We start from the raw sequence: 24,740 nt of genomic DNA, 5'->3' as shown, positions 1-24,740 counted from the left end.
AGCTGAAGGCGATTTTGACCCCAGGGGACATTTGGCAGTGTTAAAGGTACCTGTAGGTCAAGACCAGGGATGCTGGCCTGGCTGGCCAGGTAGAAGCAAGAAGGGCAAGATCCTTGACACACTGAAGAGTCCTCCAGCATCAAGTGTCTATAGGGCTGAGATTGAGAAACCCTGGTCTATGTGTACTAAAGGCACAGTGAAGGGATATTAGGACCTAACCACCTGTTTTCTTTTGAGTTTTATGTGACCAGTGCCTCTAGGAGTTACAGGGCTGGCTGCTGGGATCTGTTAGTGAGTGACACTGAAGTGGCATATGATTAGTCATTAGTCCTGAGTTGTTTAGCTTACTTCTGTGAAAATCAGTCTAAGCCATGAAAGACAACTGACTAAAGAGAACTGGATATGTATAAAAAACATCTTGTATTTGACCCAAATTTATGTCATGCCTCATATTTGATAAGAAAAATATTGTAAACATCTCAACACTACTTTTTACCAAGAGTTCTGGGCTCAATGAAGAGATAGGATTTAGAACAGAGAGTCCTAGATCTTAAGTTCTGGGCCCAGCTTTGTGGCTTTGGATAAGTTACTTGATCTCTCTGAGTTATAATACTATAAGAGAGAATAATAAATCCTTTATAAAAGAGGATAATACAGTAAATAAGATATATGTTGATATGTTTGTGGGTGGAAGACAGTCCTCAAGCATTGTATGTTCCACACATAAAAACATCTTGCACATATTAAGCATTCAGTAAATATTGCCTATTTTTATTAAGAACTATTATGGTAATTCTGCAAGCCTAGTATTGTTATACCCACTGCATAAATGTGGAAATGGGTTCAGAGAAGGTATAACTTATGTAAGAATACACAGTGAATGGTAGAACTAGGATTTAAATCCATCTTAAAAAATATTAAACAGTTTCTTATCTCCAGATTCTCACTTATCATATTGCCTTGAAAAGAGGGAAAAGAGCAGAAAAATGAAAGGAAAAAATACCTTTTAAAAAGTTACTCATCCTCTTATTCCCATACTAAAACCCTCTCCTTTTGCCTGGATTTTTAACCCTCTAAATATCTTGTGTAATGTATGTCAAAATTGCTATGTGAAATGTATTTTGGGTTTCTAAGATAAACAGTGTTCCTTTAGACTTATAAGGAGGTATCTGAACAATTTCACATCTTTCAAGTTTTCTTGAAACTTGTTAAAAAACAAATTATCATCCCTAATCCTTGAGAATTGCCCATTTTAAATTTGTTTTCTAGAGGCTATAAAAGTTTTGTTTCCAAAACTTGCTGGAAAAATTTGTGCCAGTAACCAGCACCACTATATTCTTTTTTTTTTTTTTTAAATGACACTATTATTCTTACCTATTATTCCACTGATGCCAACTTACTAGACCCCTGAAATGGAATCAGGTGTTTTTAGTATATATAATGGTGCTTCCTTATCTTTGGTTTCACTTAACCTACAAACACAATCCAGATATTCCAGATATAAACAAATCATCAGTTTTAAATTATGCACTTATTCTGGGTAACTTGATGAATTCTTGCATTGTCCCACTCCATCTTGCCCAAGATGTGAATTGTTTCTTTGTCCAGTGTCTTTGGACTGGGTATGCAACTTGCATGTTCGTCACAGTAGCTATCTTGGTGGTCTGATAGACTGTTGAGGTATTCAGTGTTTGTGTTCAGGTAACCCGTATTTTACTTAATCATGGCCCCAAAGAGCAAGAGTAGTGATGCTGGCAATTCAGATATGATAAAGATTTAAGTATCATCTCATGTTGTCACAAGAAGGAAGGTAAATTCAGTATAATAAGTTTTGAGAGAAAGTGACCATATTCACATTAACTATGTTGCAGTATATTGTTATAATTGTTCTATTTTATTGTTGTTAATTAACTGTGTCTAATTTATAAATGAAACTTTGTCATAAGTATGTATGTATAGATTGGTTGGGACCACGGTTTTTTGGATTTTGGATATTGTTGATTTTGGAATATTTGTAGGGAGATATTTTCAGAAAGAACCAGGTCTAAACATGATATTCAGTTATGTTTCATAAACACCTTATAGCCTAAAAGTAATTTTATACAATAGTCATACTGCACCTGCATTTTGACCATGACCTGTCACATGAGGTCATGTGTGGAATTTTCCACTTTTGAGATCATGTTGGTGTTCAAAAATTTTTGGATTTTGGAGCAGTTTGGATTTCTGGATTAGGGATGTTCAAGCTATATAGTGGGGGGAAAAAGCATAAATAGGGTTTGGTGCTATCCATGGCTTTAAGCCTCTGCTAGTATTGGTACATATCCCCTGTAAAAAAAAAAAAAAAAAAGGGAGGACTACTGTTCTTACAACTCTGTTATTGTTCCCAAATAATTAACATACCACCGTCCCCCTTTTGGCATGTCTGAAATTCCAGAAGAATCAGTTGAATAGATTGATTTGTTCCTTCCTAGTCTAATATTTTGTGGCATCAGTAAAACCTATAGGTACTAGAGCCAATTTTAACAACTGTCTGATAAAGGAATAAATTCTTCTTAGTAGGGATGACATTTCCATGCCCTAAATCCTGGACACACACACACACATAATTCTAGCAAATAAGAAAAGATTTATGTGATTATTTTCTATGAGACTCAGAATAGTTGGAGAGTGGGTGCACATGGGCAGAATCTTAAAAAATATTAAACCAGGCAAAACAGTTTCTTAAAGCCATTGTGTATAAAGTATCATCCAAGTCTTTTGAGCAACATTAATATGCAAGCAGTCTGCTTTGGATAAACAAAAGTAAATTGTTTTCCCAATTATATAAATTGATATGCTTCTGACTTCCTTAAAATATAAGCAATGGAACATAATGAACTTTCTTGTTAGTTGACTGAATTCTCCATTGTTTATAAGAAAAATACTGAGCAAAGGTTCTTCTAGCTTATTGTAATTAGCCTGAAACCTGATTATAAACCTAGTTCATCTGTGAGCCTACTAAGGTTCTGAAATTTAAGATTCTTATTTTTTCTCTGTTAATTGGCGGGGGGACACCAAACAACTTAAGCCCAGCAATTCCAGGTTACTGTTAAGAGAGGCCAAAGGAAACCTCTTTATAAAATTGAAAATTTCTAGAGTCTAGGGGACATTAATTATATTTAGCAACCAACTCATTTTACAGATCAGAGTGTTGAAGCACAGAAATATTAATTTTTCTAAGATCACATGGGTAGGCATAGCCATGAATGAAATCCAGGTTTCTGACTACTATCTCTGTTCTCTTCCAACTGTTCTTTTTCATTATTTTAGGATTGGGCATTAAACATTTATACTCTTTTTTTATGTGGTAAAATATGCATAATATAAAATCATTAAATTTCGAAGTATTCTTTGTCATAGGTGAATAATACATGAATATGGAACAGAAGTCAAAAGGCACACAAAAGTTCACAGTCTATTGTTCTGACAGCCCCGCTCCTTGAACTCCTGTCCATCCCAATTCCCCTTCTCGCAAATAGCCACTGTAAAGAATGAGGCATTTTAAATGGACCATTTTGGTCTAATATGCACAAACTGACATTGTGTTGCATTTTTCTTCATGAGTTGCAGTCTGGCCTGCCAAGTTTAGGGAATGCCCAGTAGAGGAAACACATAAGCCATGGAATTGGAATGTGGAGAGATTTATGAATTGGATTTGAAAATTACCCCCAATCCAAATTATTTCATGTAATAGAAGGAGGGCTGTCTTACTGCAGTAGTTTATTATGCAGATACTGCCTTTTGTACAGAGAACCCCAAGTAAAAGAGCCCTCATATATCCTCTTACAAGGAAAAACCCAAGTCTTGCATGACTCCTTGCAATTGCTTTATAGTTAATAGTACATCAGCCAGAAGAAAGCTGGAGATGCTCTGAAACTGTTAGTGGAGGACAGTGGTCTGCTTCTTTCAGGCCTCTGAGTCTGGGAAGCCTTAATGCCCTGCCCTTGGATTGGGTGAGGAGAGGAAGGCGGGGGCTCTAGGAGTATACATGCACTTATGACCACACTACCACTTTTGAGGTTGAACAGCATGAAAAGCAGCTGGTAGCAATGCCTTTTTGTGCTATCTAGTACTGGGTTGTCTGCCCAGCACAGGTACTAGCGACTGCCTAGGATGACAGATCTGGCTCAGAAATGCTGTAGGCTAACGTCCAGCAGGCCACAGTTGGGTTCATCCTGGCTTAAAAGGCACATCCCACCCAGTGAATGGAAGAAGGAAGGGAACTGTGACCATTTCTCTTTGGATACCTGTGAGTGAGTATCTTGACACCAGGTTTCACCTGGGGAAATGATATAGGAAGTTTGTAGGTGGCTTAGAGGAAGAGAGAGGAGAGTGGGTTGAAGGAAGTGATGGAGTAGGAAAGGCAAGGTGGGAAGAAGTTGTGTTTTTGAGAGAGAAGTTCTTTGACTTCATTGCTGTTAGACTGTTGGATTGTTCTACTTAAGGTGATGGTTTTCAAATTTCTTTGATCCTGAGTTTAACCTAGAATACTTGCTAAAAGTTGAGATTGCTTGACTTCTGTCCCATATGGTAACTTAGTGAGTCTCAGGTAGAGTCTCTGAATCTTGGGGTGGTTTTGATACAATTTCAGGTGATTGTGGGGAACCATACTGGATCAGGGCTAGAGGGTACATCTTTATCAGCTCTGGACATTCTACACCAGGTTTGTGTTTTGTTGTGATATGAGCATAAAGAGTGTGGGGAGCCTTAACTGCAGATGGCTAATTTATATCAAGATTACAGCTTTTTTCCAAAAAGTATGCATGTTCCTTTTTACTTGATAATAATACCTTGAGGTTGATTCTTTAAAAATATTTTTGATTGTTGAAAACACTGGAATATTATACCTGTTTAAATAACAGTGCCATTAATCTTTGCAAATAGAATCACAGATTCACCTTTGTTGTAATGGCTCTACCATTATTTTGACCTAGACTAATATTCTGTGATTTTACATTTATTTAGAATTGAGAGGGTATATGTGTTAGTCAGCTTTGTGTCACTGTGACAAAAAAAAAAAAAAATAATAATTTAATTAATTTTTAAGGAGGAAAGCTTATTTTGGCTCATGGTTGCAGTCCACAAGCCTCTGGCAAAACAGCACACGAAGGCGGAGCATGTAGTGGAGAAGGCTGCGTGTTCACCTCAAAGTGGCCAGGAAGCAAAAAGAGAAGGGCCCAGGATCCCAGTGTGCTCTTCAAGGGCCTGTTCCCAGTGACCTCCCTTCCTCCACCTAGACCCAACCTCCTTAAGGTTCCATCACCTCCCAGTAGGGACCAAGTCTTTAACAAATGGGCCTCAGTGGGAGATTTCAAATCCAAATGATAGCAGTATGATAATTGACTATAACTATTTTTTTATAGTTAGAACTTTAATAATGAGGACATAATCTCTGTTTGATCATCACAGTCTTTTTAACAACTATAACAAATATAAATTATAAATTTCAGTGATTGTATTTTTCTTTTCAGATAGAAACCAAGGTTTTAGCCTTCTCAACTCATTGGCTGCAACAAACCATAGCATTGGATCAGCAGAGACCTGTCACTCAGAGGTAAAGATGTTTTTGGATCTTTTCTCCTCTTTGGCCTTAATTTCTCCTTGTTATTATGAATCTTTACACATTCATTGTTTTTTTCTTTTTTTATTAAGAGGTGATAGGATATTAAAAATAGATGCAAGGAGAATCTAAAGTAGCCCTATTGTGCCTGGTATCTGTTGTGAGAAGGGCAGTTCAGCCCCCGTGAAAGCAGTCAGCACTTTCAAAATGTTGACAGTTGGGCGTGTGTGTGTGTGTGTGTGTGTGTGTGTGTGTGTGTGTGTTTGCTAGAGTGTTTTTTATAATATGCTAGGATTTCCTTGAGACATAAACTTGCCTCCAGATCTTTAATTAGTAATTGAAACTGGTAGTTCTCTTAATACTTCATGCATACAAGGCCGTATACAAATCACAGGAAAGGTCCCTGCCCTGAATGAGTTGATAATCCAGTTTCAACCCTCTGTCCTCAGGACTCTGGTCCAGATTTACCTTGGTTAACATGCTGAAACCAAGATTAAATGATATGGTGCTATGCTGTCTTTCCAGGGGCCTTTTTCTTAGCCTCTGAGCTGTTTGCATTATGATGTGTAGGTTCTCAGATTTGAAATATAACATGAATCTTAAATGATGCAAACGAAAACATGTTTTAATAGCTTGTAGCAAAATCATAGCACTTTCTAGTTTTTCCTTGAGGGAAAATACTCCTGTGTTAGTGAATTTTCAGTCTTTTATGATTAATGTAATCTTACTCTTTCTTTCCTTGCCTCTAGCTTGTTACCACTTCTCTACAACCAGCAAGGGAGTGTGAAAGCGTTAGCCTTTTTGGATTTATCTCTGAAATAGTGTGCTATTCAGTTGTTGCTTATGTGTATTTTCTTCAACAGCAGTCCCATTTGCCAGCAGCAGATAGGACAGAGTCCCTCCCAGGTCATCGGGATGGTGCATCTAGCACAGCAGATGCCCGGCTGGATAGCAGTGTGGGTAAGTTCCTTCTTTGGCTAGCAAGAGATAGCTCTGTGGAACTTGGAATTGACATCTTGGCAGAAATCCTTGGGGGGCGGGGGGTGGGGCGTTGATATTAAACATGGAAAAAGGAAGAAAATGGATGATGTACTCTAAATGAATGTAAGCCTGTGAATGTCAGAAGAAGGGGGATAGAATAAGTACATAAGAAATATGTGGGCACTGTTTCCTTTTTTATCGACTTAGCAGGATCTTGATTCAGATTATCTCAGCTAAGACAGAACCAAGTAGTAAAACGACAGTTTTTCGTGGTATTTAACAGTAAGTAGTCAGAATTAATGGTGACAAGAATAATATACAACTTTCTAAGCCCTTTCATATTCTTTTAAACTTCTTTTATATCCACTTTCTCATTTGGTAATGAAGTTTGGCAAAAAAAAAAAAGTTGTTTTACGGAGATGAAGTTGAAACCTAGAGAAGTTGAATCACGTGTCCAAGGACATCTAGCACCTGAAACTGAAACTGGAATCCAGTCTGCTTTCCAGAAGCCAGAAAGCCAGGGAGCTTAGTTGACAATAACTGTGGATGTTCTACTTATATTCCTGCTTTATCTTTATGCCACTGAGAGCTCATGTGCAGTAATAACTTTTAAAAACTATTTTAAAACTATAACTTTGAAAAACTGATTATAAGGTAATCCATGTAGAAAACACAAGTTATAAAAAAAAATTAAGAAGAAAAAATTATGTATAATCTCTCTTTCTCTTGAGTTTATTCAACTTTGTCTTCTTAATTGAATCCTTCCTACTGGCTTTTAAACCTGCTTAAGTTTCTAGCAGTAAGCTGTGATCATACTGAATTGACATCACACACAGGTTGGGGGAGATGAGAAGGAACCTGAGTAACTTGGGAAACAGACCCTGAGGCTGAAAACAAAGAATAGAACACAAATACTAAACTTTCCTCAATGGATTTGTTTCTCACAGAAGTATAAGTTAGCAATTCTAAAAAGAAGAAGAAAAAAGTGTGTTTGTGTGTGTGTATGTGAATGTGCCCATACATATATATACACACACATATATATATATACACACATATGATAAAAAATAAAATATATTCTAGATAATGAGGGCTTGCTTTCTCACTTAGAAGAACTTACGAATAAAGAAAAGAGAAGGGTAGAATGAACCCTTTGATATTAAACTGGAATCTATTATATCAGTATGAACTCACGGTTTTTAAAAACATATACTTAAAGTCAGGACACTAGGGAAATAAAAATAGATATGTGTGTGCACATGTTAGTGTATATACATAAACTTCCTAGTCCTGTCCCCAAAAGTCTAGAAGCAGCAATATTCCAGTAGTGGTAGATGCACTTAGCACTTAACAGATCTTGGTTTCTAAATACCATTCTCCAGTAAAAGGAACTAGGGCTTCTTGAGAAGTGGTTGATTCCAGGGCTAGGGCAGGGAAAAAGCAGGATGTGCCAGGAGCATCTCGTGATGCCAGAAAGTAAAGAAATACTCAAAAAAGAATGGGGAGGGGCTGGGGTTGTGGCTCCGTGGTAGAGCATTTGCCTAGCATGTGTGAGGCACTGGGTTCACTTCTCAGCACTGCATATAAATAAATAAAAATAAAGGTTCATCCATAACTTAAATAAAAAAGAATGGGGAGACATATTAAAAGGGTACAGGAGCCAACCTGAGCGAGCTTCCAGCTGGAACAGTTTGACCAGAAAAATAAGTTAGTATATTATTGGTTTATAATTTATAGAATAAAATGAGTATTCATGGGTGTATAGTAATATAAATAAATAAGTGGGAAAGAAAGACTCCTCCCCTTTATAGAAGAATTTCAATTAAAGAATTTGTAGTAGTGAGGAAAAAACAAAAACCACCTTTAGGCACATACCACAGTGACAGGTGTCACAGGCAAGATCTGCTCGAATAGGTTAAAATTAGTGGATGAAAGTTTGAGTAGAAGTAGTAGGATATTTACATAGTTTAGAAGTATCTCTCCTAAGATATTTATTACAAAAGAGAAAGTAGCAGCTGCAGACTGGACAAACATGGCAGATAGTGACCATTTCACCTACATGATGCAGGTGACCTTCACCAGTAATAAAATTCACTGACTTCAGATCTCCCTGCTAGGGTGCATGGAGGAGGACACATCACTTCTTGCCAAAAACGTCATAAGATGAAATCAGATGAACCATATTAAGAGACATTATACTAAATAATTGACCAATACTCTTCAAGGTATCAAGAGTCATAAAAGGCAACAAAAGATTGAGGAACAAACTAGAGAGAGATGATGAGATTTGACAGTTAAACTCTGTAGGATCCTGGAATAGAGGAAGGGTATGAATGGAAAAACTGATGAAGCCTGAATAAAGTCAGTGATTTAGTCACCAGCATTGAATCAATATTAACTGCTCTGTATTTATACTTGTAACATGGATATATAAGAGGTTAGCACTTGAAGCTGGGTATAGTGATACACGCCTATAATTCCAGCAACTTGGGAGGCTGAGGCAGGAGGATCATGAGTTCAAAGCCAGCCTCAGCAAAAATGAGGTGCTAATCAACTCGGTGAGACCCTGTCTCTAAAGAAAATATAAAATAGGGCTTGATATGTGGCTCAGAGGTTGAGTGCCCCTGAATTCAATCACTGATTTCCCCCCCCCCCCCCAAAAAAAAGGAGGTTAGCACTTGGGTAAGGTGGCTGAATGGCTTGGGGGAACTCTATATATTATTTATTTTTTATTTTTTAGTATAGTTGGACACAATGCCTTTATTTTATTTATTATGTAGTGCTGAGGATCCAACCCATGACCTTGCACGTGCTAGGCAAGCACTCCACCCCTGAGCTACAACCCCAGCCCCCTATATACTATTTTTGCAACCTTTTTTTTTTTTGGACTGGGGATTGAACCCACAGGTGTTTTACCACTGAGCTATACCCCTAGCCGTTTTTGTTTCTATACAGGGTCTTGCTAAATTGCCTAGGCTGGCCTTGAACTTGTGATCCTCTTGCCTCAGCCTCTCAAGTCACAGGTATACACCACTGTGCCTGGCATTGGCAACTTTTTTGTAAGATTAAAATAATTTCAAAGTTTAAAAAATAAGTCAAAACAAACAAAAACAAAACTCTTCCTCAACTCCACATCTCCTTTCATACCTCTTTGTTAAACCTATTTTCAATCCTTACTTCCCATTACTTCTTTCTCTCTTTTTGTTTGTTATTTTTAGTTCCCATTACTTCTCAACTTTCAACTAGCTTTTGCCCTCACTAAACCACTAAAACATCTCTGTGTGGAGGACACCAATGACCTCATGCCACTAAATCTAACAGATATTTAGGCTTCTTGGTGGCATTCAGTCTTAAAGACAGTCCCTCACTGAAACAGTATCTTGTCTTGATCCACTCACCATGGCATCTTCTGGTTTTCTTCTTACCCTGTTGTTCCTCCTCTTTCTTTGGTAGACTATCCTCCTTTACCCAGCCTTTAAATATTGCCTTCATCAATGTTCCACCTAAACTCCTCTTGCATATCTATTTTTAAGCACAAAGTGTATCTGTCTTTGTCCGTGGATTACTTACCATGTGTCCACAGGTAAATCACAATTTTTCATCTTCAACCTTATACCAGCTGCCTACATGACATGTCCATTGAACTAAAACCAACTTATCAACTAAAATGCATTTTTTTTTAATTTTTAATTTTAGTTGGACATAACTTTATTCATTTTTTTATGTGGTATTGAAAATCAAACCCAGTGCCTCACACATGCTAGGCAAGCGCTCTACCACTGAGCCACAGCCCCAGCCCGAAAATGAATTTTTAACATCAAATTGTATGGCACTGTGGTAGATGCAAAGAATTCTAAGTTATCACCTTTGTCTTCAAGGAGCTTGTAGTCCAAATATGTAGAGACAGGACTTATAATGGTCAAGGCCATGAGCTTTGAAGCCCTACATAGCTGAGTTCAAATGATAGCTCTACTACTAGTAGTGAGATGACCTTGAGTAAATTATTGAACCTCTCTTGGCCTTAGTTTCCTCTTCTGTAAAATAGGAATAACAAGTCTTTCCTCATAGTGCTGTTCAGAAATGAAGTGGACTCATGTAAGTTAAAGCACTCGGTAGAGCAGGCACAAAGGGTCCTTCTGGTACTGCATAGTGTGTGTGTATCAGTAGTGGTGGGGAAGTGCTAGTATGCACAGTGGCATGTGCAGGTGCTGCAGCAGCTCTGTAACTGGTGTTAAAAACAGATTTCTGAGGAAGGAGACCAGGAACTGGGATGGTTAGGGAAGACATTTGCAAGATTGTGGTCTGGGAGTGGAGAATGGATCAAAATTCTGAGTAAAGGGGCTGGGGATGTGGCTCAAGCGGTAGCGCGCTCGCCTGGAATGCGTGCGGCCCAGGTTCGATCCTCAGTACCACATACAAACAAAGATGTTGTGTCCGCCAAAAAAACTAAAAAATAAATATTAAAAAAAAATTCTGAATAAAAACAAACTTTGATTAAAAAAAAGTAATGTACTAAGATAGAAATAGTAAAGGATTTGTAGTAAGAAAATATGAATTTAAATCAGCTCTGCTTCTGAATAGCTAGCTGTAATTTAGCTGAGTTCACTTTTGAATATGGGTTTTATCATCTATAAGTTGTGAATGATGATATCCTAATCAGCTTATATGGTGTCAGTAGATGTAAAAATACTTGTAAAGTTTGGCATTCATTTTAGTCCTTATTGTTGAATCATTGTGCCTTATTGGATCTGGTGTGGCCTTCAGAGTTGGAATCACCTACTTGTCAATTCACTTACCACCTGTGACCTAAAGCAAGTCCTTCAACTCTTGAGCTTTGATTTTCTTATCTCTGAAATGGAAGTAATATTCCTTACCTCATTACAGCATTGTAAGGATAAAAGAAGATGCTGTTCACTTAGGGGCCCTCCTAGCAGCCAAGCAGGGTGAGGCACTTTGAATTGTAAAACTGGCACACAGTGCTACTCAGTCATTGTGACATTCATGAAGGCCAGCATTAATTGCCTTAGAATTCTGTGTGTTGACAACATATATAACTAACATGTGACAAATCTTTATTTCAGATCCCATGTTAGATCTGGATATTCAAGAATTAGCCAGTCTTACTACTGGAGGAGGAGATTTGGAGAATTTTGAAAGATTATTTTCAAAGTTAAAGGAAATGAAAGGTAATCAACTCCATTGTGTCTAATTCCCATATTGATATTAATTTATTTTATATAATAGAACTTTATTTTGTAATTGCTGGATTGGATACATGGTCTGGTCTCAGCTGTCTTCAGAAAGTTAACCACTGGGGCAACTCTGCCATTCTCCATTGATAAAATTCCCTGGGGAAAATTTTGCTTTCTTTGTTCTTTTTCCTCTTAATTTTCCTTCTCCTGCTGCCCTATTTCTTTCAGTGTGTCTCATTAACATGGCATCTGTAAGATCCCCACCAATTTACTCACCTTATTCCTATCTGGAAAATCTGGAAGACTTAAACTTCCTAATACCTGTAACAGCTACACCATCAACATGTCTTTGAAACCCATCTCCCATCTTCTAGTGTTAGAACACCCATATACTCCAGATTCTCCTATGCTATTAGACAAATTTCTTAAGATATATTTTCCCCCTAGACAAGGCTGCGACGCTTCCTCACGAGCAAAGAAAATTGCATGCAGAAAAGGTGAGACAATCTGTCAGGTACTTATTGAGTACCTACAAAAGATCCAGTGCTTTATGATTATATTATATCACACTTCTGTACTTCTGAGGGGTCTTATAGTGAACTTTTCATTGGATATTAACATAACTAGTTTAAAATATTTATACAGTAGTAATACAGTTACTGAAGTCAGACTAAGATTTTTCAAATGTATGCTGAGTGACATAAACTGTATTGAGACTTGGAATGTTTGCCTTTCTAACAGTTGGGTTGGGAAACTCTTAGTTGTTTTGCTTTGTTATTACCAATGCAGCACATGTCCCCTGCAGGAAACTTACGTTGGTGGTGGTATTTCTATATGAATTGTCATAGTTTATTTATCCAGCTCCTTTTTTGGACTTTTAGGCCAACAGTGTACATTTTTTTGTTTCTATAAATAATAAAACTGTGCATATCCTTTGTATTCACGTTACCTTTACCTACAAGTCTGATTGTATCCTTAGCATAAATTCCTAGATGTGGAAGTCCCAGGTCAAAGGGTACTGCAGGATTTTGATATCTGTTGCCAGAGGGCTGGAAGGCAAAGTGTAGAACTTTAGGTTCCAGGCAGTTTAAGGCAAGACGTGAAATGAGCTGAAATTGAGCTGTTGCCTGAAACTTGTTGCGTGCATCTCTCCACAGGTGGCCAAAGCTTTCTGGATGGCAATTGGGGGAGACAGAGATGAAATTGAAGGCCTATCTTCTGACGAAGAACACTAAATTATCCCTACTAGGTTTGACTCACAAAGATGCTAGCTTTCTACCTGGGATACTTCCTGCTCAACCCAGTAATATTTTGCTACAATTCCCATTCTCGTGTTGGCCACCTGACTTGTTTTTAGTCCCTTTAATTTTAGTATCTAATAGGAAGTTCAGGAGAATTCTTTTCTTCTTCAGTATGTGGGAAAGAGGAGTACAATAACAATAATTAGTGAGAATCTCTCAGATATACTTTTTTGTTCTAGGAATATCTGTGATTTGTCAAGTTTAAGAAGAAAACCGCTCAGCCTTTCCAAGCCAGGCTTTTCTGTAGCATCCCCAGCATTTACTCTTCATTGCCAGAGATCAGGGGCATATGCCATTTTCCACACTCTAGGAGTTTACAGATCTGAGCTATGAAGCTTTTGGGAGGAGGAAAGTAGCATCTCCAGGTTGGATTTGTGCTATGGAAGGGGGGTGTGGGCAAAGTCAGTGGCCCACAGGTGTGTCTCTAATTAAAAAGGTGCTCTGGGCATCTCATTTGAGGCACAGTGTCTGAGCTCACACTACAATGAATTTAAAAAAACAGTTTAGAGACTATAAGGAATGAGGTCTCATGAAGATAAAACAGACCCGCCACCAAGTTTTTGTATGGAGTGGGGAGGTAAGAGAGAGACTCTTGTGGAATTCATGTGTGGGCTATGGAAACTATTCTCATGATGAGATTGTTGTGTTGGCATTATGAAGATACTTCTGTCTTACTCTTCTCCCTGCTACTTGAGATGCCAGGGCTGTGCCTTCACACTTTAAACCTTCAAAACAAGGAAGCATCCCCTTCTTCCTGTTTAAAAGACATCACTACCAAAGTAGCAATACCAGACGGTGGGTGAGGATGTGAAATATTAGGTCTTGCGTTCCTGAGCACCTTGTTTCACTCTCCAGCTTAATGGCTCCTCTGGGCCTTTTCAGGGTTATAGCCCTGAGAAAAAGCCCTGTTCTTTATCCTGACTCATTCAAACATGATTGATCACTGAAAGGAAAGTTTGAAAGAGAAAGTGGAAAATATAGCAAATAAAAATCCTTATTAAAAAAAAAAATCCTTATAAGCATTGTAGAACCCCAAAGAGCTAGCACAAAGAATGGAATGCTGTAGGGGCCAGGCTAGAGCGACCATGGGGGAAACCTTGCAGTAACTGGAGAGTTCAATAAGAGGATCCAGGGAACAATGAAGGCTATCTTAGTAGCTTTTTTGTTTTGTTTTTTCTTTTCTTTTTTTTTTTTTTTTTAACTGTTCTGAAAGTCTTTTGAGTCCGTGGTTCACCACCATCCCATCAGTGGGACTGATATTTCCTTGATGTGACTGTGCTTCTTCAAGGTGATGTTTCTTTGAATTGATTGCATTAGCCATTAAGGATGAAAGGAAGTTGGCTTTGGAGTTGCCAAAAATGTGGAATATGTTTTCTTAAAACATGGAAGATTTTAGAAAATGTTAAGACACATTGGTGAGGGGAAAACAGACTAGAAAAAACTGTGAACTTGATTTTGTGGATTAAACAAAGCCAGGTAATTAAAATAATCTATTTATAAAATGCTAATGTATGTTATTATGACTTGTTTTTCAGTAGGTGGTATGAGTGGGGAAAGCCTTCCATTCTTCATTGAGTTAGACATGGTGAAGAGTCTTAAGAGTTCATCAAGCTCATTATTTTGGAACCCACTGTGCCTGTGTATAATGTCTACTCATGCTTTTAAGACCTCAGCTCTCTGGGATATTGGCCCCTTATAGAGAACACATGGGATAAAGGTATCTAGTGGTATCTACTAATGGCTCATGTTCCAAAGAGTGATCATGAGCTAACAGTGCAGACACAACTACAGTCTAGCTAAAATGACGTCTTTGCATACCACCACAAGTTATAGACTTCCAGCCAGGATTTCGGAGGAGATATTGGGCTTTTTTACCCCTAAATATTTTTCTATTTGTGTGTAACAGTGTTTAGCACATATACACCCTTAATTTTATTTGGAAGGTTTGGTTCATGTTTGGTGAATATGATCACAAAGTTTGAAGATCCAAGAGTGTTGGAACTAGGTAGAGACAAGAATAAACTTTTCTTTTCCCCAAGAAAATCATGTGTTATGTAATAATTTTAGAGTGATGAAGACATAAGATATTTTTATAATTTAAAAATATGCTACCTTGCCAGAGCATGAGAAGATTGACAGAACCAATTTGCTTGCTCTCTATTTATAGAACTTGGCCACATCTGATTCAGAGAAGCAACAGATTCAGGGAAGCTGGACTTAGATGGCTGAGTAATATGGGATGTGGTTCAAGGACCAACAGGCCATTCTACAAATTACTTACAACATGTGAAATGTGATACATGGTTAATTTTATGTTCTCATTGTGAAGAGATGGGGATGAACATTTTTGCCATGGATCACTAGATTCCCTTAACCTTGGCCAATCTCTTTAACAATGGCCATTGAGAGAGCACATGAAGTGCCCCTTGCCCTGCTTTGGCCTGCCATGGAAAATGGTCTTAGGAGAATCACTGTCCAAGGGTAAGATGAGAGCTCTGTGAACTATTCTGAGCTTAAATGTTTGCTGATGCAAAACTATATTTAGCAAACACGTGTCTGGTGTGGTCAGGGGTTCTGATCCATTGAATGTTCTGATTGATGGAGACAGTTTCAATGAATGCTCTGATGAGTTAGATTTTTCCTTCACCTTTGCCCCATCTACAAAAGACAATTTAGCTATAGCATTATGTCATTATATACCAGTCAAATTAGAGGACTGTAGGTAGAGAAAGTAAAAACAATCTAGTCAAGAGTACTAAACCTAGTACTGACTTAGCACAAGCTCATTTTGAAAACAGTGCCCTATTAACTTTTCCATAATTTGTATGTCTCGTAAAATGCTGAACATGCGGGGCAGAATTCTAATGTTTGATTTAGATTCCACTTGGGATTAGCATGGTGATCCATCCTTGCACCTTTGGCATCTAAGGTCTTTCAGAAAAGGTCTTCAGAATTCTCTTAAGTTTCATATTTTGACATTACCTGTGTCTGTTACTAACATTACAAGTCTTGCTCTTCCTGTAGACTCTTTACTTGGAGTTAAGTTCTTCTAGTATTAGAAGCATCTTGCTTGATTATAAGTTGCTCTTCAGACTTGCAGGATGAAGGATTAACAAAAAGGCAACAGCAATAGTTTGCATCTTTTCTCAGAGCATGACTGAGTCCCATTCCAGCTCCGTAGTGATTTACAGTTCTACTTTGTTTTCTTTTGGAAAAGTTTTGACTCAAAACCTGGCCCTAATGGGTATTACTGCATCTTTGGAACATGGGCTTTCTGGTAGAAGGAGAAAAGAAAAATTTTCTTCTAAAACCCTTCTGTGTTGATAGGCCAAACAGTCCTTCCTCACAACTACAAATCTGGAAGGCAATAGCAGGTCACATGAAGCTGTTCATGCTCAGTTTGCTAAGGAGAAAGCCTCCTTGCTCCTCTCTTATGGAGGAGGCAGCCAATCATTGCCTCTGCCCTTTATGTTATCAACCATGTGCCTTTAATGTTACCAAAAAAAAAAAAAAATGTGGGCTAAGTAAGGGCTGGGGCATGTACTTTATGGAAACAGCAGTGTAGTTTGGAAGACAGAAGACTCTTAATCTGAAGTTCAAGGGCATGGTCTGTACCAATTGTGCTTCCCCAGGAAATTCTCAAGAAGTCCATTAATGCCTGATGGATGACTAAACTACAGTTGGTACAGTTTGATGCCCTCAAACTTGTTCCTTCTACCCTGGTGAGGGCCGAAATTAGGATTCAGGGCCTAGCCAATGCTGTGAACCTTGCTTGCACCAGACTCGGAGTCAAGCATGAAAGAAGATACAGACCTTAGTAAAGGTGCAGTTCCTCTTGTCCAGGAGGTCAGAGTCTAATTCAGTGGAGTAGGGTCAAGCAGGACAATATCACAAGGACAAAACACCAAGCAGAAAGTAAAAAGTGCCATTTCTAGCCTTCATTGCTGAGGGAAGGAGAGCAGAGCACAGAGTGCACCTTCAAGCAGTGGTTCTCAAAAATTAGCCCAGGTCAGGATCATCTACGGAGTCCCACCGCAGGGCTTCTGATTCAGTTGATCTGGGGTGGGGCCTGAGAATTTGCATTTCTGACACCTCAGGTGATACTGATGCTGCTGGTGCTGGGGCACACTTTGAAAACACTGATTTAGGGGAAATAATGCTTGAATTGAAAGGATACAAAAATTGGGGCAGATAGATAAAGGAGAAGCAGCAAAATTCTTAAGTTTGGCATGAACAGAGATATGGAAGGGGCATGTCCAAATAACCCAGGTAGTCCAATTAGTGAATTGTGGGAGTGTGCTGGAGAGGCCCCTGAAAGCCTGCCTTGTATGTTGTGTACCTGCTTGAGATGAGTGAGTTGCCAACTGTGTTTGAGCAGAGAAGGCATCCAACCATAATCCAGGAATATCCTGCACAGTTTTGTCACTATCTGCATAATTAATTAGCTGTGTTGAGGATTCTGAGGGTTAGACTGGACCTAGCATTGTGATTAGTGGTTTTTGCCATGGACAGAGATACAGAGAATGGTGGTAATTTTGTCACATAGTTGTTAACCTGGATCAGAGGGAGACAAAATTTGGCATAGCTATAATAAAAGGTAATCAGGAACTGTATTTTGGTGATATTTCTATTATAATAGAATGGCACAGTAGAAACAGATGCATAAGATATTGTTAAGGTAGAATCTACTAAATAGAGTACTGGTTGATTCATTTGTTTAGTAACAGTATTTGCTCCAAAGATGCTGGGACTACAGGAGTAAAATGTAAACCCTGTTCTCAAGAAACTCTCAGCTTAGACACAAATAACACAAGTGGAAGAGACTAGGATGATCAGTACTCTGGAGAGACTTCCTGGAGGAGAGGTTTGAAAGGCATCACAAAGCGATACTCAAAGTTAGCAGGCTGGGCTGGTGGTGTTTATCAGAAACCCAAGGAGCAGGGGAGGGTGCTGGGAAGAGAGATTGATGTTCCAGGCAGAGGAAAGAACATGAGCAGTTGTGGAGAGAGGCAGACACAGAAGAACCATGAGTCGCTGGGCTGCAGGGATAAGGCAGGGAGTGATGAGAGCTACACAGGGACCGAGGAGGAAGGCCACATGTTCCATGGTCAGTTTGTGCTATGGACGGTGGTGTGAGGGAGGCATTTCTGGGGACAGAATTCTAATTTGGATATGAACTATCCCCCAAAGATCCATTTGTTAAAGTCTGGTCCCCATCTCATGATAATTGGGAGGTGCCACAGCCTTTAAGAGGTGGGGTGTAATGGAAGTTAGGTCCTTCATTGGGTGCCTACCCTTGAAGGGGATTTTGAGGTCTTGGCCCCTTCCTCTCTTTGCTTTGGGGTCACAGTGAGGTAAACAGCTCTTCATGCCACATGCTCCTGCCTGATGCACTGAACCACCACAGGCCCAAAGTAACAGGACCAAGCAACCATGGGCTGAAAACCTCTGAAACGTGAGTCAAAATAAACCTTTTCCCTTATTAAGTTCATTGTCTTAGGTATTTTGTTACAGTAACAGAAAGCTAACAAAGGCAGTGTGAATTTGTAAAAATTCAGGCTGGAGGCGACGGGACCAGTTAGGAAGCTGGTCCAGTGGTCCAGGTGCTGAAGGACTTGCTGTAGAGCAGAGGAGAGCTCAGGGAGCAAGGCCAATTGGAGGTGGGAGCAAGGGAGCCAGAGACAACAGTGACTTCCTTCAGTACAGGCTAGGTGAATGGTCATGCCAAAAATGGGGGCAAAGTCCAGGGGACACAGATGGTTTAACAAGGGAAATGAATGTTTTGTGCTTGAGGTACATGTGTCACTTGTACATATCAGTAGCCAGCAGGTTTTCTGACATGAGTCTGAAGCTTTGGATTGATGTTTGGTCTGTGAGTAGTGATGAGCAGTTTATATGGCTTGAGATCATAGAGGCCAGGGAGCTCACTCAGGGACAAGTGTCAAGAGCACATACAGTGGTCTGGGAACACCAGATGAAGGAGGCAGCGGAGATGCTGGCCAAGAGAGTAGAGTTTAAGGGCCAAGGAGAACTGGGAAGTTTGGGGCAAGGCCTTTCCAGGGGAGTTTGCTCAGCCAGTGCGGCCTTAGCAAGGAGCAAGGAAGCTGTGAGGACCCCGGGAGGGGGAGGGCAGGCCTAAGAACCTGGAGGCAGGATGGAGGAACTGGGGCGGGCCCTGAGGAAACTGGTTCTGTTGGGGGAGGGGGGATGTGTGTTTTGGATCTGTTTTGGATCCCATGTAATGGGCTGTTGGAATTTATGATAGTATGGCTCAGCTGGAAGGTGCCAATCTGAGAGAAATATACATTTCGTAAAACCTTGGGGAAGGCCTTTTAGGGGTCTGGAGGGTGGGATAATCCCAAGGCAGGCATTTGATGCAGTTCACAGAGGACAAGTCTGCAAGCCCCTTGGTGCCCTTGCTGTGAAATGGCCTTCCTGGACTCTGGTGAGGTCCTAAGGTGGACTGCTGCAGAAGAGGTCACACTTGGGGATGATTCTGGCCCCATTTCTTCCTCTGCCCTCCAAATTCTGCTTATTCAAATTCATATTTAGACAAGGAAGAGATTTTGAAATTTCTTTTTCCTTGGGAGTTTAGAATTCAAAATGCATTCTCATAGATGCTAACAGTCATTTGAGCAGAAAGCATGGCAACCCCGTTACTTGTGAGTATGAAACTACCTGTGTGTCGATGGGAAGGCAAGTCTGGCAGCATTTAAGACACAGTGACAGTGCGGAAGAGGCAGAGTGGAAAGGACTAACAGAAGCGTGGGGTGCAGGGCTGGAGGCAATGGCTTCAGTCATGGCCAGGGGCCCTGCAGGTACCAGGGAAGTTAATGCAGATGCCACAGGGTCTCCTGCTGTCTCTCAAAGACTGGCAGGCCCTGGTGATGCCCTCAGTGAGTTAATGAGGGCAGCTGGGATTATCTGAGGACCACCTGGCACATTGGTGGTCAAAGTACATCTGGGTTTGCAGACATTTCCCTCTGATTGCCCTGGATGCTGAGGCCCCCAGGACCTCAGTGGGCTCTGTTAAATCTTCTCTTCACCTGGAGACAGCAGCAAGAATCAGACTGAGCTCCTGGCCTAGGAGCTTTTCAATGAAAAGTTTATTAGAAGGGCACTTACAAGAGGAAGGGAAGGGGAATGGACACGGATCTTTAACAATAGGGGTACAATGCTTAGAACAGGTGCTCTGCTTTTAAGATACAAAACTTAGAAAAATCTAAAACACTATAAATAGGTACATGCTTTTTACAAAGATATTAAAAGGTCAGGCTGGCTGAATAGTGAAGGTAATCAACATCCTCCACATTCTCGTCTTCACCCCGACACATGCCAACACAGGAGTCCAGAACAGCCTGTTGGCAGTGGCAGCAGTGCAGGCCTCCTGGATAAAAGTGGCTCCCTCTCTGGGTAGCGTCTTCACCCCAGGATCCCTGTGGAGGGCCTAGATTTGACTCAGAGCTGCCTGATTTTACACACTGTCACTTGTGCAGCCAGCCTCGCTTGGAGTTCTAGATGCTGAGCCAAAAAAGCCACTACACTCCTCAAGGCACCAACATTCAGAACTGGCTGTACCCAACTCTTCCAGCCACTGACCTCAGAAGGGAGAGGCCTTCGCAACTGTCTTAAAAAATTAAATAGTTATCTGTCTGAATGGTTTTAAGAAATTATTACATAAATATAAAAACACCAGAATGCTAGAGTATCCATTATTTCTGCATTAAAAAAACAAAAATCAATTACAGAATCACTGAGAATTTCTCACTCCAGTTTGCCCAAGAGGTGAGTTTCTTTTACATGACAGCTGTGTTTCTGAAGAGGTGCCTGTGTACCAAGTCATCCCCGCTGACTGACACCTCCCATCAGGGGTGCTACATCATCATGGTGACCCACATTCTCTTGAGTATGTTTCCTGCATTCCATCCACTCCAGGAAGTGGCCGATGCTCCTTAAGAGGGGGATGGACAATGTGAAGACTGTTACTTGAAGGGGTCCTACGGGGGAGCGTTGATGCCACAAAAAGAAAAATGGCACAACCTAGCTGTGCTAAGGTTTTCTTCTACTAAAAATGAGACACATGTACATTCTGAGAAAACACCCAACTCTAGCCACTTAAAGCACACTGTAAGAAACAGTGTCCGGAGCCAAGCTTGTGCCATCTCTGGCTACTAGTGGCCCTCTAGGTAAACAGTCCTGCGAGCAGCCTGCAGAGTCCTTTCCCAGCCTCTCCTTTTGAAGACTAGAGGGCACAATCATGAAGCCTCAGAAATGGCAGGTGGGGCTAAGAATGACAGCTCCCTGGACAACTTATGTCCATGCACAACATGCACACACTACTTAAAAGAAAACCTTCCTGTGGTTTGAGTAAAGGCATTCAGCCCTGGACTAGGTCCAGACTCTAGGAAGCCAAAGGGAGATGGAGAAAAACAGACTAAGCACACAATATGTGCTACAGCTCATTTCAATACATTAACAATTTAAAAAATAACTATGGTCAATTAAAAAAAAAAAAAACAGACCACATCAGGACAATGGGAAAGTCTGCCAGCAGCATTGCCCTCATGTGTTTTCTTCCCAAGAGTCAGAGTCCCTGCTCCTGACTCCAGGCTAGTCATAGGTGTCAGGTCCTCCAAAGCCTGCCAAGAAAGTGGCCAGCTGAGATGATGCGCCAGCACAGGCCTGTAGTCCAAACCGGCTGGGGCAGCTACCTGCGTGTGCACTGGAGGGTCTGTTACTGAATTAAGTGAGGAAGCAGAGAGTGGTGGGGAAGGAAAGGTGCTAAAAGCTGGCTCCTCGGGAGTGCTGCAGATACCAGATGCAGCTGGGGGACAGCACATGAGGTCATGTTGCCTGAGCAAACTACACTTAAAACTGCTGTCCGGCAGCCCTTCCCATGCCTCTGAAACTGCCCTGGTTTTCCTCTTGCCTCTTTCAGCTGTCCTTTTAAAAAAGTTTTTAAAATGTATAAATGTCATTCATATAAGATTTAAAACTAAGAAAACTAGTTTTGTGACTTAAGAAGGACACTAATATTACACATGCCCAAAGGACCTATTTGTGTTCCAGGATGGGAAAGGTACCATTCCCTGACATCCAAAAATGACCAAATTTATTTTCACGGATGCCAAAAGTAGATCTGCCTACAGTTTCCTCACATATCCTCTGGTGGTCTCTTAAGGAAAAGGGTCAAGAAAACAGCCTTTGAAAAAAAAAACACAAAACTCAAAACTTCATGCCAATTAGAAGCATCCATCAGATCTGAGCATTGAGGGTTCTAAGACACCCTCCAAAATGCAGCCAATTATGACCAGCACATCACCAAGATTGTGTTACACCTAAAGCTGTCCCCAAGCACCTGGAGGACAACTGTGCCATAGGAAGCTCTTACGTAATAGGTGAGGAGTGCGAGCCTCAGAAACCACTGCCCGCAGCTTGCATGCGAGGGGCTGTGATTGCTCCAGCAGAAGCCAAAATGGAATATTCCTGCCCCGAGTTCTGAGCTGATCAGGAGCATGAAGGCACACACGGGAGGTTCAGAAGGCCTCGTGTGTGTGTGTGTGTGTGTGTGTGTGTGTGTGTGTGTGTGTATAGCAGTCTACAGACCACTTTTAGCCAAGCACAAATTCCATACCCACAGCATTTGCACCTATCTGAGGAAGTGAGAGGGTTTGTATTATCTCTGGGTTCTGTCAACACCCTTGTGGAAAGACTCACACAAGTGAGCAAGGTGTTCATTCCATCTCTTCCTGTGTCCTCAGAAGGTGTAGGGAGCAGTTCTCCTAGATGGGAATCTCAAGACCATAGCTGCAGGGGCACTGGATCCTGCAGGTGAGATGCCAGGAAGTCCCCGACATCTTCAAGGAGCATGAGGAATTTCATCACATTTATGGTTTATGACCTGCCAAAAGTATACACTTTATTCCCCTTCACCTAGAATAAGACAGGACTTCCATAGGAAATCCCCTCCCCCCTTTTTTTCCTGGTATAAATTCATGCAAAAATGTGGATAAGTCATTTCATATAAAAACAGCAGCAAAGAATAAAGTACCAATTGCAGGTGGCAATCCTGTGTCTGCTGTATTCTGCAAAAGGCCAGTAAAAGAATCAGTTTCGGTTTTTCTTTTTCCAGTTGAAATAATGTATACTAGTTTTCTACCTAATTGCCCTTGGGTGCTGTACTTAACACACAGCATCACTGCAATAGTTGTTACTGAGGGTTCTCTGCCACAAGCTACATAATATCACGTCCCAGGGCGAAGATGACAGATCTCTTTGCACCAAGCCTGCAATTTTCAAAGGTATAAAAAAATTTTAATAGCCCTTTTCATTTGCCTATGTTAGCCTGAGATTTTTCCCTTTTGGTGAATTTACTTCTGTAAATTTCAGCTTCCAAAAGTGCTGACAGGTGTCTCAACAGAACCTGGAAAAGCTTCACCTTGGGAGAGAAGTAGTTGTTGGGTCCCAGTCTGCTTTCCCAGTCGATATGCCTACCCAGGAACTTTTGTTTTTTAATATAAAACAAACATTTAAAAGAGCATATGATAAAGTTGGTTTAATTAATGCAACCGACTACATAAACCAACATAGCCGAATGCATCAGAATACGGCGCGAGACGACCGGGGATGCACTCGCGGTAGTGCTGCCTCAGCCCGAATGCCACTACATCCAACTGCCCTTTGCTTCATGTGAACACTTAATGTCATTCAAATCTCTTTGAGATTAATGTGATAATAGAAACTATACATTGCATACGCACTGAGACTCAGCAGATCCTCCCCACTTTTCCAAGTGAGGAAGGGCAAAAAAGTTTTTGAAGAGATGGGTCTCGTCAACTTTTCCCAGGGTCCCAGAAACACATTCTGCCGAACATGCTTGCTCACACCAATCAGTGTGTTCTGAGAGGGGAGCCAGCCGGGCAAGCCCCTCCCCATGCGCAGTCAGCTCATCAGGTGCCCACTGCCAGCATGGTGGGGTGCGGCTGGGAATGCTCTATCCGAGAGGCTCTTAATCAAAATTGCCAGAGAACTGGAACACCTTCCAAGATGAATTCCACACCAAGCCCTGGGCAGAGAGGCTTTCCTGTTGGACTGTGACATCCCAGATCTCATTAAAAAAGGAGGTGGCTGCAGGAAGGGGCAGGTGGTGAAACACTACCTGTTGGCACAAGCCACTGGAGCAGAAGCCATTTCTTGCCCTTCACGCTGGAGCCTAGGGCATATGTGTTCAGCAGGTACAACTGTTCATAAAATCCACCACTGGGTTTGCTTCTGTGCTTTGGAAAACAGGTTGGTGCCACCTTGGTTGAGAGAGAAGATTTTCTTCCTTGACAAGAACGGGTTGAGGAGAGTTCTGATTTTCTCCTTTCTCCTCCATGGCCATTTTCCCCAAGCCCGCCCTCCCCTCCCCTCCCTCTTCACTCCCAGGGTCTCTAAGACACGCTGGAACAGCGGATGCTGGGGGAGCCCATCTGGGTGAGAACCTTGTCAAGCCACTGCAAAGGCCCATTCAGGTGCAGCTCAATCCAGCAGGGGGTGCTGGTCACTGTCTGTCTCCTGCAGGAACAGGGAAAGGGATGGGGGGGACTTAAAAAAAAGTCCACAAGGATACAAATATAAGTCAGAACATCTTTTTCTGCTTTGGTGACAAGTTAAACTCCTCCA

The 24,740-nt window shown here is 40.8% G+C and overlaps 2 protein-coding genes across 2 annotated transcripts in view; one reads left to right on the top strand and one right to left on the bottom strand.

The window, feature by feature from the left end:
- The window catches only part of Aagab (alpha and gamma adaptin binding protein), a 49,209-nt gene extending 34,625 nt beyond the window's left edge, over nt 1–14,584 (top strand). The window contains exons 6-10 of the mRNA XM_027926059.2: nt 5,514–5,596; nt 6,466–6,562; nt 11,665–11,769; nt 12,223–12,272; nt 12,933–14,584. Coding sequence (XP_027781860.2) covers nt 5,514–5,596; nt 6,466–6,562; nt 11,665–11,769; nt 12,223–12,272; nt 12,933–13,010 — 413 coding nt within the window. The 3' untranslated portion in view covers nt 13,011–14,584. The remainder of the gene's footprint in view (nt 1–5,513; nt 5,597–6,465; nt 6,563–11,664; nt 11,770–12,222; nt 12,273–12,932) is intronic.
- Nucleotides 14,585–20,160: 5,576 nt separating this feature from the next.
- Smad3 (SMAD family member 3) overlaps nt 20,161–24,740 on the bottom strand; it is a 110,090-nt gene continuing 105,510 nt past the window's right edge. The window contains exon 9 of the mRNA XM_027924107.2: nt 20,161–24,632. Within this exon, the coding sequence (XP_027779908.1) occupies nt 24,509–24,632 (124 nt within the window). The 3' untranslated portion in view covers nt 20,161–24,508. The remainder of the gene's footprint in view (nt 24,633–24,740) is intronic.

Source organism: Marmota flaviventris, chromosome 2 (assembly GCF_047511675.1).
Source record: "Marmota flaviventris isolate mMarFla1 chromosome 2, mMarFla1.hap1, whole genome shotgun sequence".
Taxonomy (NCBI): Eukaryota; Metazoa; Chordata; class Mammalia; order Rodentia; family Sciuridae; genus Marmota; species Marmota flaviventris.
This window is presented reverse-complemented; position numbering and strand designations above follow the sequence as displayed.